This window comes from Brassica rapa, chromosome A10, assembly GCF_000309985.2.
Source record: "Brassica rapa cultivar Chiifu-401-42 chromosome A10, CAAS_Brap_v3.01, whole genome shotgun sequence".
In the NCBI taxonomy this organism is placed as follows: domain Eukaryota; kingdom Viridiplantae; phylum Streptophyta; class Magnoliopsida; order Brassicales; family Brassicaceae; genus Brassica; species Brassica rapa.
In genome coordinates, this window is record NC_024804.2 from 11,193,735 (window position 1) to 11,207,988 (window position 14,254).

Below are 14,254 nucleotides of genomic sequence, written 5' to 3' on the forward strand. Positions count from 1 at the left end.
TTTAAATTTAATTATATATCATATCAAATAGAAAAAATATTTTTTCGATTTATAAAATTTATTTATATGTTCGCACCAATTTAATTATATAAGTAGTAGATAATAAATTTTTAATTATTCAATAGATATTTATTATTTCATAATATGTTATAAACATATAATATATAAAATAATTTATATATATAATGTTCATCCCGCGCAAGGCGCGGGTCTTAACCTAGTTTGATAATATATCCAAAACACATTAAGTTTTCCAAAACTTTTGATAGATCTATGTAATATATCTTCTTCTATCTCTTTGGTTAGTTTGTTTATATATCCAAAACACATTAAGTTTTCCTTTTATAAACAAGAATTGAGTTTTTCTTAAAAGGAAAAAAAAAACAAGTATTGAGTAAACGTACGATTATAAAAATTATTAAGTACTGACTGAACATATTTAATTGTAAAGATCAATTGATATATAGCAATGTCTTTGTTTTAACCCGATCTTCAGTTTTGTAATATTGTAGTTGCATCAAGAAGTTAGATACTTGATACAGTTACAATCATATACCATATCACATTGATAGTTCACTGACAAAAAATATTTAATATTTTCTTTACACATAAATAAAAAATTTAAATACTTGAATATGAAACATAAATTTCAAATTATTCATTATTCATTATGATAACCGAAAACATTACTTTGTACCATTAATTAGATTCAACAAGTTACTACTAGATTCCACAAGAATCTCCCCCAGGTCCACCATATGTAAACAAAATGGATTCTTTGAAGGAAATACCTTTCTTACCATCCTTTAAGCCATAACATTTGTTGTTATCTAATACCTTTTCTAAATTATATTTGTTACTTTCTTGGACTATAAACTCAGAATCTAAGATTTCAAGGTTTTTAACATGTGCAGACGCTTTTTCATCTTCAGTTGGTAGAAGACCATTACCCATCGGCGGACTTATACCAGATGATGAAGCCCGGACTGCTCCCGTAACTCCAACCATATCCACACTATTAGCTATAAGATCAAATAGTTCTTTTGGCCAATAGCCAATATGTGTATCTGGTCCACTGTATTTTACATCTGTTGTCCACCAATTTCCTGTTATTTTATCCTTTAATATATTCAAAACTACACATATTAACTACTAGAAAACATGTTAGTAACATAAATTTAAGTATATTCATCTTACTTGTAAAATACTAGTATAAACTGCTCTTTCTCCTTGTCCTTTGCCGGGATAAGGAAAAGGTGCACTTAAAAGATCAGTTTTTGACACTTGAACAAAACCAGGACATATTGTATTATAACAGCCTGCTCCATTGGCACCCTAACAATATTGAATTTGAAAATATCAATATAACTTAGATGACAATTGACAATTAATTCAAGCTAATGTACATAAAAGTTTAAAAGACTTTTAAAAAATTATACTATAAGAATAACTATGCATTAAATTAATTACTGATGAATATATTTGTTAGTTATTTATATTTCAAATACTATAAAATATTAATAACACTGTCCATATTTTTATTTTATTTTTTTGTCCATATTTTTATTTTTCATTTAGTATTAACCTGCATAATTATAATAACTAAATTGTTTGGTTAGTCAAATAGGAAAAAAACATAATTTACGAGACAAAATCAAAAGAGTGAAATCTAGTACTATGTTTCAAATAGTTTGGCTTAACATTTAAACATAAAAAGATGAGTATTCATTCCATTTAGTATTGTTACTGTTAGTTTAATTTTTTATACTTTGAATGCATATTTTTAATATAATATTAATTTAATATTTTGAAAGAAGATTCAGGAATAAAAACTTGTAATGTTTCACTTAAAAAAAATTAGAAAATATAATTTACAATTACTTATCCCTAATGAATATGAAAAGCAATCTTGTAAATCAAAGAAAATTACTATTAACACACTTATCCATGGTTTGAAATATGCTATGCAATAATGTATAATATATATATTCACCTTCCAAAATCCATAACTCCATGTGCGATTGTCACCAAATAAACTTGGATTCACCTATATATATATCATCAAATTAATTAAAGCATTCTACATTTTAAAGTAAGAAGGTTTATTAAATAGCATCAACATTGATTTTACCATCCAACCAGTTTGGATAGAGTTAACTTTGTTGTTAACTCCACTTTCTACATATATGGCAGTGTAGGAAATCTGGTCGTTACTAACGTTCAAATCATGCACACTCATCCAAGCAGCCAAACCATGGTAAGGGCTTTTATCTTGTGTTCTAACTCCGGCAAACTTCAAAATTCCAAATTTATATCAAATATATATATCAGATTATAGATTTCTGTTTCTGTAACATAAATTTTTCAGATTATAGATATTTGCAAAATTTAACCATTTCAAAAGTTGTACTTACATGTGTTTCATGGCTTTCGACCGTAAGTGGAGTAGAATGTTTTTCTGCCCAATATTTACCATTTGCAACATATTCATTTGTGTTCCTTTGTATAGGAACCATTCCATTTGGACAGTCGATGGTTCTTTTAATTTTATTTCCTTTTTTACCTTTATATTTTGGGTTAGGTATCGAAAAAGATGGTTCCATCTATTCAAATTAGATAGATACACAATAAGTATATTATGTGAATCAAACTATATTAGATTTAATCCAAATAATACAGAATACAAGTTAAAACTAACATAAAAACACAAAGACTTATTTTATGGAATATATTTTGTAAATATATTTCAAAATTTTGACTTTATAAAGTCACTTAAAATCTTCCAAATTCAATATATATATAATATAATGTTGTAGCCATACAAAATTAATTTACAATTAACAGAAAATAGTGTTTTGTTTAAATACTAGTTAAAATAATTATATGACCTTTTCATTTACAATTAACAGAAAATAGTGCTTTGTTTAAAAATATTCTAAAATAAAATCAAAATCAGAATCAAAATATTTTAAATATATCAAATGTAATCTAAATGCAAATATAAAAATAAAAATCTTAAAAGAAAAAACATATAAGAATAACATTTTACAGAATGAAACCTGGATTTTATGGTTATGGAGTAGTGGGTGACTCAACGAAGGTTGTTTATGTATATCCACACAATCGTATATGACCTTTTCATTTAACTATGACAAAATATATTGAGTACCATAAGATATTATACATATAATATTAGTTTGGTGTTTATAAATATAATACATCAATGTACCTTGAAGAATTTCACATCTTCTTCAATTTCTCTCGATCGAACTGCAGAAATTGTGAATATAAATATGAACGCGAGGAGTTTAACAACAGAATTCATGAGTTATATGTCAATGTTTTAATGTTTTGAAGTTTTATGTGTGTTAGATTTCCTTGCACGTTCAAATATATAAGTCTTCTTTAACTGAAATATAGGTCTTTATAATTGTGAAAGATGTGCAATCTACTTTTTCCATTTTTATTACTTTTATTAATAGTACTATAAATATATTAAAAGTTTTGCTTTTTTTCATATGAATCCATGGGAGTTTTAATAATGGATACTAGTCCACTTGGATTTTATTAGTTTCTTTTTTTTTTATCATGGATTTTATTGGTTTCAATTAGTTTCGCTTACTTATTTTAGTTATTTTTTTTAATATTATTACTTTGATTTTCATATACTTTAAAATATATAATATTTTTCTCAGAGTCCAAATGTCTTTTTTTTGTTAATACTAGTCCAATTGGCATTAAAAATACATTTTTAAATATTTTAAGGGTCTACTTTAAAGTTTAAAGATATCCGAGTAAAAAAATTAGAAAAAATATAAATTTGCTCAGATATTTTAAAACAAATGTCAATTACACGTTCATATGAGTAGATTTCAATTAATCTACTCAGATAGTTACACACTTTATTTTGGTTGATAAGAAACAGTAAAAAACACTAATCTACTCAGATATGTTTAAAGAAATGTTAATTACACGTTAATATGAGTAGATTTCAATTAATCTACTCAGATACACACTTTCTTTTGGTTAATGAAATGTCAATTAATCTACTAAAAAACATTAACTACTCAGATATTTTTAAAGTACTGTGTCGCACATGGCCTCGTTGCATGGTGCAAACATTCTAGAGTACTTATCGAAAAGATAAAAAGCTTGTTAGAACTACACTGTCAAGATGGTTGTCTTGTTTAAACATAACTTTTTCTTAATTTAAAGAACGTTTCTTGTTTTAGGTATTCAACACATCTCTTGTGGTGAAATTTGTTTGGGCAATGGATGCAGAACAAGATTTAACTGATTATTTTCACAAACGTCGAAGACCCCCATGCTTAGAGCATAAGCCACTGACATTTCATCATAAGCATGTTTAGCTCAAGGAAAAACTTCTGAAAATACTTTGCAAAGTTAAAGACTTTGAAATGATAACCTTCTCAACGTTTTGGGAGACAAATTTGATAACTTGTTTGAATTATATATTAGTAGCAGATTATTTTTACAAACGTTCGGAATCCCCGTGCTTTAGTATATAAGTCATTGACATTTCATCATAAGTTGGTATTGATTTCTTTAATAGGGAGCTTTGTTTCTGCCATTGCTGCTTTGTATTGGGAGAAGAATCATGTAAGATTAGTAGAGAGAGAGAGAGAAGGGAGTCTAAATTTTTTATTGTTTGAATCTGTTTATAATGTGTAGTAATAGTATGTTCTTGTCTCTGTTGTATTCCATGAGAACTGATTCTTTGGAACACCGTGTAAAAGTTTCTTGTAAATACTAGTATCTGTGTTATCTTGAAATCGAGTATCTTTGTTATTTATTTGATTTTTTTCAATTTGTTTTCCTAATTATTATGTATTACTGATTACAAATAATGTTTTTTTCAAAAGAAACTATGGGCAAATATAAAAGTATCCGTAGAAACTAAAATAAAGAATAGTTGCGAAAAACAGAGAGATAATTAGTGGTAAAACAGAAAATCCTATATAAGTGCTACTAGTAACTAACTCAAAATGCAACTCTGTTAACATCAGTCGCTCTTCTTCTTCTTCCTTTTCTTCGCTTCATCCCCAAGAAACAACCAATTCTTCTTCCTTCTTTCGATTAAGTTTCATCATGGCTTCTGCTGAATATTTACGGATCAGAAACGAACTGATGGGAGCAGGAGACGAGCTGATACTCTCACGTTATCTGAAGCCGATGATCGATGAGGGAGCATCCTGGCCACAACACTTCGACGAAGACTCAGACGTGTTCAACAAGAATCCAAGCGCAATATCCAACACTCTCTTCGTGATCGTTAAACCCCGAACAGAGACGTGTGGTAAAACCGACGGATGTGAGTATGGTAGCTGGAGGACCTATAGAAATCAAGTAGTAACCGTAACTCAACGATCAACCTCAAACTCAAGAACTCTTTTATTGCTTTTAGAAAGAACTCAAAAACTAAAAGCTCTCAACACACGATAAGCTCTATCACATCATGATAGCTTCTTATATACTAACTCATAGTTTCCTAAACTCATTAGGATAAGCTTAACTAGATAACTACAACTCAAGATATTCAAATCCTAAACTCATTAGGATAATAACAAGATAACTTCAAGCTTAAGTTAAGTCAACATTCTCCCCCTTAAGCTTGATGTCTTCTTCCTTCACTTCTTGAACACCAATGAAGTCTCTCATCTCCTTGAACTTACATCTCCCAAGTGCCTTAGTCAAGATATCAGCTTTCTGCTCCTTACCAGCTACATGTCTCACGGTCACCATTCCATCTTCTACACATTCTCTAATGAAATGAAACCGTTTGTGAATATGCTTGCTTCTACCATGGAATACTGGATTTTTAGTCAAGGCAATAGCAGACTTGTTGTCGATCAGTATCATTGCTTTACTAGGCTCATCCACAATCTTGCCTAGAAGCTCTTGAAGCCATATGGCTTGCTTAGCCGTCTCTGTCGCTGCCATGAACTCTGCCTCACACGATGAAAGAGCCATAATTTCTTGTTTCATAGAACACCATGAGACCGGACATTCATTGAAGTAGAAAATATAACCAGTAGTGCTTCTTCCGTCGTTAGGATCTACATTGTAACTGCTATCACTGTATCCCACAAGTCCTTTCTCATGCTCTCTTTTGTAAAACAAGCCAAGAGAATAACTTCCTCGGACATACCTAAGGACTTGCTTCAGAGCCACTGCGTGTGATACCTTAGGACTATGCATATATCTACTCAAGATGCCTACACTGTAAGCGAGATCAGGGCGTGTATGAATCAAATACCTGAGACACCCGATACTCTTTCTAAACTCTGTTTCATTAACGTCCTCTTCCTCCTCTGCCTTTGAAAATTTTACACCAGAATCCATGGGAACTTGTACTGCATTACATTCATTCATCCCCGCTTCCTCTAAGATCTTGGTTGCATATCGTTCTTGTTTCAACACAATTCCATACTCAGACTGAATCACCTCGATTCCTAGGTAGTAGGTAAGCTTACCAAGGTCTGTCATCTCAAATTTTGCCGCCATCTTCACCTTAAACTCTCTTATGACTTCTATGCTTGATCCTGTTACCAAAAGATCATCTACATACACGGCAACTAGCAGATGATGCCCATTCATTCTCTTCTTGAACAGAGAAGGCTCCTTTGAACATTTACTGAAGTTTAACTCCTTTAGAATTGATTTCAACTTGATGTTCCAAGCTCTTGGAGCTTGCTTTAGTCCATAAAGAGCTTTATGTAACTTGTAAACTTTCTCCTCACTTCCCTTTATTCTGAAACCATCAGGTTGAGATACATAAACTTCTTCAACTAAATCTCCATGTAAGAACGCGGTTTTGACATCCAGATGATGAACTTCCCATCCATTTGATGCTGCCAAAGCAATGATAACTCGAACAGTCTCTAGTCTCGCAACAGGAGCAAATACTTCCTCGTAATCAATACCATGACGCTGCACGTAGCCTTTAGCTACCAGTCTTGCTTTGTGCTTGCTTATACTCCTATCCGCATTGCGTTTTATCTTAAAAACCCACTTCAAACCAATAGCTTTACATCCTGTCGGAAGATCAACCAGTGTCCACGTCTTGTTCTTCTTTATGGATGTGATCTCATCTTCACATGCTTCTCTCCAAACCTTCTCTACTCTAGCCTCGTTCCAGTCCCAAGGCTCTTCATTGATGAGTAACAAAATCCTCTCTGTCTCGAGTACCTCTATCTTGAGAACATAATCATCTAAGTACCCTGGCCTTGTACTCGTTCTTGTTGATCTTCTTAGTATTGGAGTCTCAGAATTTTCTGCTTCGCTATCATCTCCTCCGTCACTTTCTTCTTCCTCCTTGTCACATGTAGACTCTTCAGTCTCGGACTTATCTTCTTCTTCTACATTTCGAGCTGGAAACTCAAGCTCAAGAGTGACTTCAGTCGAGTTCTTCCTAACTTTGTTCCAACTCCACGCTTTGTTTTCATCAAAAACAACATCTCGGCTAACCACTACTTTATGGCTTCTTGGATCATACAATCTATAGGCCTTTGAACCCGGTTCAACTCCTAGATGCACCAACTCTCTGGATCTATCATCAAGTTTCTTCAGGAGATGAGTATCACGCTTAGCATAACAGGTACATCCGAAGACTCGAATGTGTCTTACATTCGGTTTCTTGCCTTTAAAACATTCATAAGGTGACTGATCCTTCAGTGTCCTTGTAGCTAACCTATTAATCAGATAGGTTGAATGTCTCACGGCTTCTCCCCATAAGTAGTGTGGCATGTTCATGTGTTTCATTATACTCCTCGTCATCTCCATAAGTGTCCTGTTTCGTCTCTCAACTACTCCATTCTGCTGTGGAGAGTATGGCGCAGTCATGTGCCTTTTGATCCCATGATTATCACAAAAACTCTGAAACTCTCGAGACATAAACTCTCCTCCTCTGTCTGTACGTAATGTTCCGATGGTGACTTTAGTTTCCTGCTCAACCAAACTCTTAAATACTTTGAAACATTCAAAAGCTTCACTCTTCTCTTTTATCAAGATCGACCACATGTATCTTGAATGATCATCAATCAAAACAAGTATGTATCTGCTTCCTCCAGCTGTTGATGGTGAGATAGGTCCACAGAGATCACCGTGGATAAGTTCAAGAACATGTTGAGCGCGATAGGTTGTAGCTTTAGGAAACGAGCCTCTTGTTTGTTTTCCCATAAGACAAGACGCACAAGTTTCTTTCTCTATACTCATCTTTGGAATTCCTGTAACGATCTCCTTGCTTACCATTGCTTTCATAGAATCCATACCAACATGTCCAAGTCTAGTGTGCCATAGTGTGGAATCGCTAATCTTCTCAAGCTGGAGACACTTTGCTCCTTCCACCTCCATCACGACTTTATAAAGTCTATTTTTAGACCTCAATGATTTTACTAACAGGTTTCCTTTTCGATCACGAAGTGTTAGAAACTTGTTTCTCATTCTGACATCACAGCCAGATTCTGTTGCCTGACCAAGAGAGATTATGTTGCTTTTTAACTCAGGTATGTAGTACACATCAGCCAACGACTTCCGTTTCCCATCGCTAGTAATAAAAAGAATCGATCCTTTCCCTTTGATATCTATCCTTGAGTCGTCTCCAAAAAGAACTTTTCCTGTTGTGGTCACGAAATCCATGGTTCAACCAGAGTCTCACCAAACCGTCCAAACCGGCCATCTAGGAGGTACCAGCGACCGAGGTTCAGTCCAAGGCGTATATCTCTACAACCAGAAGGACTTTCAACATGAAACCAATTTTATTGGATTTTATACTCAAGAAGGAGTCCAGCCCAATTGGAATCGAGCCAAAATATTCACGGAGCAAGAAGTTATGAATTTTACAAGTCAGAAGTTTCCCAGCCCGTCCATCTGCGAGTACCCGACTTTAGAAGGAGATTCCAGCCCAAGGAAGAAGCGGCCTGAAGCAAAGCCCATCATTGGAGTCAAGAGGAGTTTCTCATCTTTCCAGAAAGCCCAATATCAAGAGAAATGGCCACGGAATTATGAAGTTATGATCCAATCTCCAAAACCGGTCAAACCAGTTCTACACTTGCCTCAATTGAAAGCTAACCAGTTCAATCAGCTTCAAACCAGACATTGGCGACCAGGAGATATATCTATGCATTCAGGAAGTCTATCCAATGGTCCAGAAGAGTCAGACAAGTTCATTCCATGCACCAGCCCACATAGGATCAGGAGGATCCTCATTAACCCCAACTTGCCTTATTTGGAGCTTCTTGCCATCCAGCTCCAACAGCTCTTTTTCCTTCAGATTAGGCACGACCTCAGCACCCTCCAAACCATCAAGAAGGTTCCCAGGAAGCTTAGTTATCCCCTCAAACCGTCCAGATACAAGGAGAACACCATCTACATTCATTTGGCAAAGATTCTCATCATAAAGCCTCCAACGGCTAGTTTTCATGGAGCCATCAATTCCTTTGCTTCCAAGTTTATTATTTTGACTTTATTAGTTTCCTTTTGTCATTTTATGACTGTTAGAGAGTCCCAGTAGTCGAGCCTATAAAGCTCAAGTTGTTTCTTCATTGTAAATCACCCTTGAACTTTTATGAATGAAAATACAGTTTTTCTAGTTTTGTCAAAACTATTGTTCTAAGTCTTTTGAGTGTGTGAGAAACAGCTCCCGAGCAACCAGGCTTATCAAAGATCCCTTCCATAGATCTTTGTGGTGTCTATCAATCCATTTCGTCCATCCCAACCACTGGCCAAGCTTGAGAGAGTTACACAACCAGCAAGCAAAGCTCCATCTCATTCCACTTCAACCATCCTTTGATCAAGCTGAGAGTGTTACACAACCAGCAGCTTGATTCCATCCTATCCTTTGTTTATTTATCTTGTTTTATTATCATTATCATCATCATCTCATTAGTTTTCATAATTGTTTCTGTTTGCATTATAAAACTCTAAAAACTCATAAAAATCGGTTCTCTTGTTCTCAGGTTGAAACCTTGGTTCCACCATTCAACCAATTCGTGGGTTACCCCCCCTGTGCCTACAACATTTCCTGTAACAGACTCATCTATGATTTTGAAATAGTCTCGGTTCCCTGTCATATGGTTGCTGGCTCCATTGTCTAAGTACCAAATATTGTCAGCGCTAGATTGAGTCTCGAACTTGCTTGGCACTACCTTTTCTTCATTGAGGTAAATCAACTCATGTACCATTAGCTCCTCAGCTTCATGTGTGCTATCATTCTCTGTCTCATGTGTTTCTTGTAGTTTAAGCAAGCGATCAGGACAATCGTATACATAGTGTCCTGTTTTATCACAGCGGTAGCAGACCACTTTAGACGCATCTCTCCCTTGAGTCCAATCACCTCCTTGTCTCCAGTTAGATCTACCACCATTATAACGTCCTCTTCCACGTCCTCTATTGTTATAACGACCGCCATGACCTCGTCCTCTACCGTAGCCTTCTTGTTGCCCTTGAGAGTCGGTATTAGTGTACAAGAGTTTCCCTTGATCCTCTTGTTGATCTTCATCTTGAACTCTCTCTTCATAAGCTTTTAACCTTCCCACAATATCCTCAAAGCCTGTTGTGTTTAGGTCAAGGACTTGTTCAAGCGCAGCTACGATATGAATGTATTTTTTCTTCGGCAAGCTACTGAGAAAATTCTTTACTAGTTTCGGTTCTTCGAGAACCTCTCCCAAAGCCGTTGATTTTGAAGAAATCTCAGAAATTTTTCCAGAGAACTCATCAATGGTTTCCGTATCCTTCATCTTCAATCTATTGAACTCATCAAAAAGTGTTTGTAACCTTGCCTCTCGGACCCTGTCTGCCCCTACATGCCTGGTCTTGATCGCATCCCAAACTTCTTTTGCGGTATCTAAAGTACCAACTTGAAGAACTAAACTCTCAGGAATTGATTGAAATAAGAACGCTCGAGACATATCGCTTTTGTCTCTGTCGTCGCTTCCTGGATCAATTGATTCCCACACCTTATGAACTTTGAGCAACACGTTCATCCGCATGCTCCAAACTGTGTAATTGGTGGTGGTGAGCATCGGACACTTGATCCCGGAGGAACCATTCTCCTTTGATTTGTATGTAGCTATAGACAAATCCGTCATGCTTGTCTTCTCTTCTCAACGTATTCTTGATTTAAATAGTTTAAGCTCTGATACCAAATATAGAAATCAAGTAGTAACCGTAACTCAACGATCAACCTCAAACTCAAGAACTCTTTTATTGCTTTTAGAAAGAACTCAAAAACTAAAAGCTCTCAACACATGATAAGCTCTATCACATCATGATAGCTTCTTATATACTAACTCATAGTTTCCTAAACTCATTAGGATAAGCTTAACTAGATAACTACAACTCAAGATATTCAAATCCTAAACTCATTAGGATAATAACAAGATAACTTCAAGCTTAAGTTAAGTCAACATTCTCCCCCTTAAGCTTGATGTCTTCTTCCTTCACTTCTTGAACACCAATGAAGTCTCTCATCTCCTTGAACTTACATCTCCCAAGTGCCTTAGTCAAGATATCAGCTTTCTGCTCTGATACCAAATATAGAAATCAAGTAGTAACCGTAACTCAACGATCAACCTCAAACTCAAGAACTCTTTTATTGCTTTTAGAAAGAACTCAAAAACTAAAAGCTCTCAACACACGATAAGCTCTATCACATCATGATAGCTTCTTATATACTAACTCATAGTTTCCTAAACTCATTAGGATAAGCTTAACTAGATAACTACAACTCAAGATATTCAAATCCTAAACTCATTAGGATAATAACAAGATAACTTCAAGCTTAAGTTAAGTCAACAGGACCATGGCAGGTGATAAACTGATCAAGAACGAGGAGACAGGGAAGCTTCTAGGGTTCAAGAAGATTCTCAAGTTCTGCCTAAAGAAGACGAAGACGAGAGGCAGAGAGTACAAGAGAAGCTGGGTTATGGAAGAGTATAGACTTGCGAGTAAATGGAACCCTAAGCAAGATCACGTGATCTGCAAGATTCGGCTTTTGTTCCAAGCCGAAATAGGTTTCTTGCTATCCAAGCATTTCTCGTATTCATCTGGTCCGCTTCCCGCAACACGATCGTTGCCATGTTATGGATACCGTTTACGTAATGGAGGAGAGGTGGGTGCATACCTGCAGAACTTGATCGGTTACGGAAACGAATGGCCTAGCTACGTGTTGGGAAAATTAGCGGATAATATTTTCTTCGAGAGGTTAAGATGGAATGTAGACGGTTTATGTTCGAGATAACCTTCTTCTTTTTAGGAAAGGGATTTTCTAGTAAGGCTTGTGTTTGGAGATTTCTTAAAGACTTTTGGAACCTTTTATGAAATGTTTTCTTTTTATTGCTTTTCTTGATTCTGGATGATTACAAATGGTGCTAAGCACCCCTATTTATACAAGTGAAGGAGTACACTCTAACATGTTCTAGATTTCTCTAAATTATTATTTTATCTAACTCCATAACTTTCTCTCTTCTTCTCCATAATTCTAGATAGTTCTTCTTCTTGGGCTCTTGGATCATAACTTGATTAGTTATTATTCTTGGGCTAATGAGGGAAAACCCAACAAATCTCCCCCTTCCCGATTTAGCCCGAAACCGTTGCCATCCCCGTGCCTTTGCAGCAATTTTCAAACTTCTTAAGCGGTAATACCTTGGTCATAAAATCTAACCAGTTTTCATCTGTGTGTACCTTGTTGAGATGTATGAGCTTCTCTTCAAGAACTTCTCGGATCCAATGATGCCGAATGTCGATGTGCTTCGAGCGGGAGTGAAACGTTGGGTTCTTTGCTAGGTGAATAGCACTTTGGTTGTCACATAACAAGTTGTACTTGTCTTGCTTCACTCCTAATTCATGTAAGAAGTTCTTCATCCATAGCATCTCTTTGCACGCTTCCGTTGCTGCGATATACTCTGCTTCCGTGGTAGATAAGGCAACACACTTTTGTAGCTTCGACTGCCATGAAACAGCTCCCCCTGCAAAGGTAGTTACAAATCCTGATGTCGATTTTCTTGAATCTTTATCACCAGCCAAATCTGCATCGGTGTAACCGTTCAACTCCAATTTTCCATTGCCAAAACATAAACACTTCTTCGTTGTGCCTCGTTGATAGCGTAGGATCCACTTAACTGCTTTCCAATGCTCCTTTCCTGGATTCGCTAGAAAGCGACTCACAACTCCTACAGCATAGGCAATGTCGGGTCTGGTGCACACCATAGCATACATGAGACTTCCCACGGCTGATGCATATGGGGTAGTCTTCATTTCCTCTTTCTCCTTCTCACTTGTTGGACTTTGCTTTGAACTTAGCTTGAAATGTCCACCAAGTGGAGTGCTCACCGGCTTTGCTTTGTGCATGTTGAATCTCTCCAACACTCTTTCCACATATCGTTCTTGGGACAGCCATAAAAGCTTCTTTGGTCTATCCCGAGTGATCTTCATTCCAAGAATCTGTCTCGCTTGCCCCAAATCTTTCATCGCAAAACACCTTCCCAAATCTTTCTTCAATGCGGCTATCTTGTTGCGATCTTGGCCAACAATTAACATATCGTCAACATAGAGCAATAATATGAGAAAGTCGCCGCTTTCATACTTCTTTATGAAAACGCAATGATCATTCTTGGTTTTCTTGAAGTTATGATCCACCATGAAGGAGTCAAACTTCTTGTACCATTGTCTTGGGGCTTGCTTGAGGCCGTAAAGACTCTTCTTTAATCGGCACACCAAGTCTTCTTTTCCTGGAACCTTGAATCCTTCAGGTTGCTCCATATAGATCTCCTCCTCGAGTTCACCGTGTAGAAAGGCCGTCTTGACATCGAGTTGTTCAATCTCCAAGTCTAGAACCGCTGCTAGACCAAGAACCACTAGGATAGAGGACATCTTCACTACTGGAGAGAATATTTCTTCAAAATCTATGCCTTTCTTCTGGTTGAATCCTTTCACAACCAATCGGGCTTTGTATCTTGGATTTGAGCTTCTCTCCTCATACTTCAACCTGTACACCCACTTGTTCTTCAAGGCTCTCTTTCCTTTTGGTAGCTTCACCAGCTCGTAAGTGTGATTATCATGCAAGGATTGCATTTCATCTTGCATGGCTTCAACCCACTCATCTTTATGAGTGTCTCCTATGGCCTCTTCATAGCTTTGAGGCTCCCCCTCATCTGTAAGATTGACGTACTCATCTCGATAGTATCTTACAGATGGTCTTGTCTCTCTTCCAGACCTTCTTGGCTCATGTTCTTCC

The 14,254-nt window shown here is 36.0% G+C and overlaps 2 protein-coding genes across 3 annotated transcripts; one reads left to right on the forward strand and one right to left on the reverse strand.

Moving 5' to 3' along the window:
* Positions 1 to 626: 626 nt before the first annotated feature.
* Positions 627 to 3,501, reverse strand: LOC103845034. 2 transcript variants are annotated; one of them, XM_033282821.1, is made up of 8 exons: positions 3,230 to 3,501; positions 3,060 to 3,146; positions 2,564 to 2,603; positions 2,415 to 2,458; positions 2,132 to 2,293; positions 1,994 to 2,047; positions 1,198 to 1,335; positions 627 to 1,119 (listed from the first exon to the last, which is right to left on the reverse strand). In XM_033282821.1, the coding sequence occupies exons 1-8, from the start codon at positions 3,323 to 3,325 to the stop codon at positions 724 to 726; spliced, it is 1,017 nt and encodes a 338-aa protein (XP_033138712.1). In that variant the 5' UTR covers positions 3,326 to 3,501; the 3' UTR covers positions 627 to 723. The 2 variants fall into 2 exon arrangements, with proteins under 2 accessions (XP_033138712.1, XP_009120109.1); XM_009121861.3 differs by having other exon boundaries at positions 2,415 to 2,603; positions 3,230 to 3,437.
* Positions 3,502 to 11,821: 8,320 nt separating this feature from the next.
* Positions 11,822 to 12,259, forward strand: LOC103846123. Its single transcript, XM_009123037.1, has one exon. It carries the CDS (start codon positions 11,822 to 11,824, stop codon positions 12,257 to 12,259), a length of 438 nt encoding a protein of 145 aa, XP_009121285.1.
* Positions 12,260 to 14,254: the final 1,995 nt, after the last annotated feature.

Excerpts from the sequence above, each read along its gene's own strand:
- LOC103845034 (XM_009121861.3), bottom strand. The coding sequence starts at position 3,325 with ATGAATTCTGTTGTTAAACTCCTCGCGTTCATATTTATATTCACAATT. Across the intron at positions 2,048-2,131 it reads CTATCCAAACTGGTTGGATG|GTGAATCCAAGTTTATTTGG; the intron begins GTAAAATCAATG and ends ATATATATATAG. Across the intron at positions 1,336-1,993 it reads GGAGTTATGGATTTTGGAAG|GGTGCCAATGGAGCAGGCTG; the intron begins GTGAATATATAT and ends CAATATTGTTAG.
- LOC103846123 (XM_009123037.1), top strand. The coding sequence starts at position 11,822 with ATGGCAGGTGATAAACTGATCAAGAACGAGGAGACAGGGAAGCTTCTA.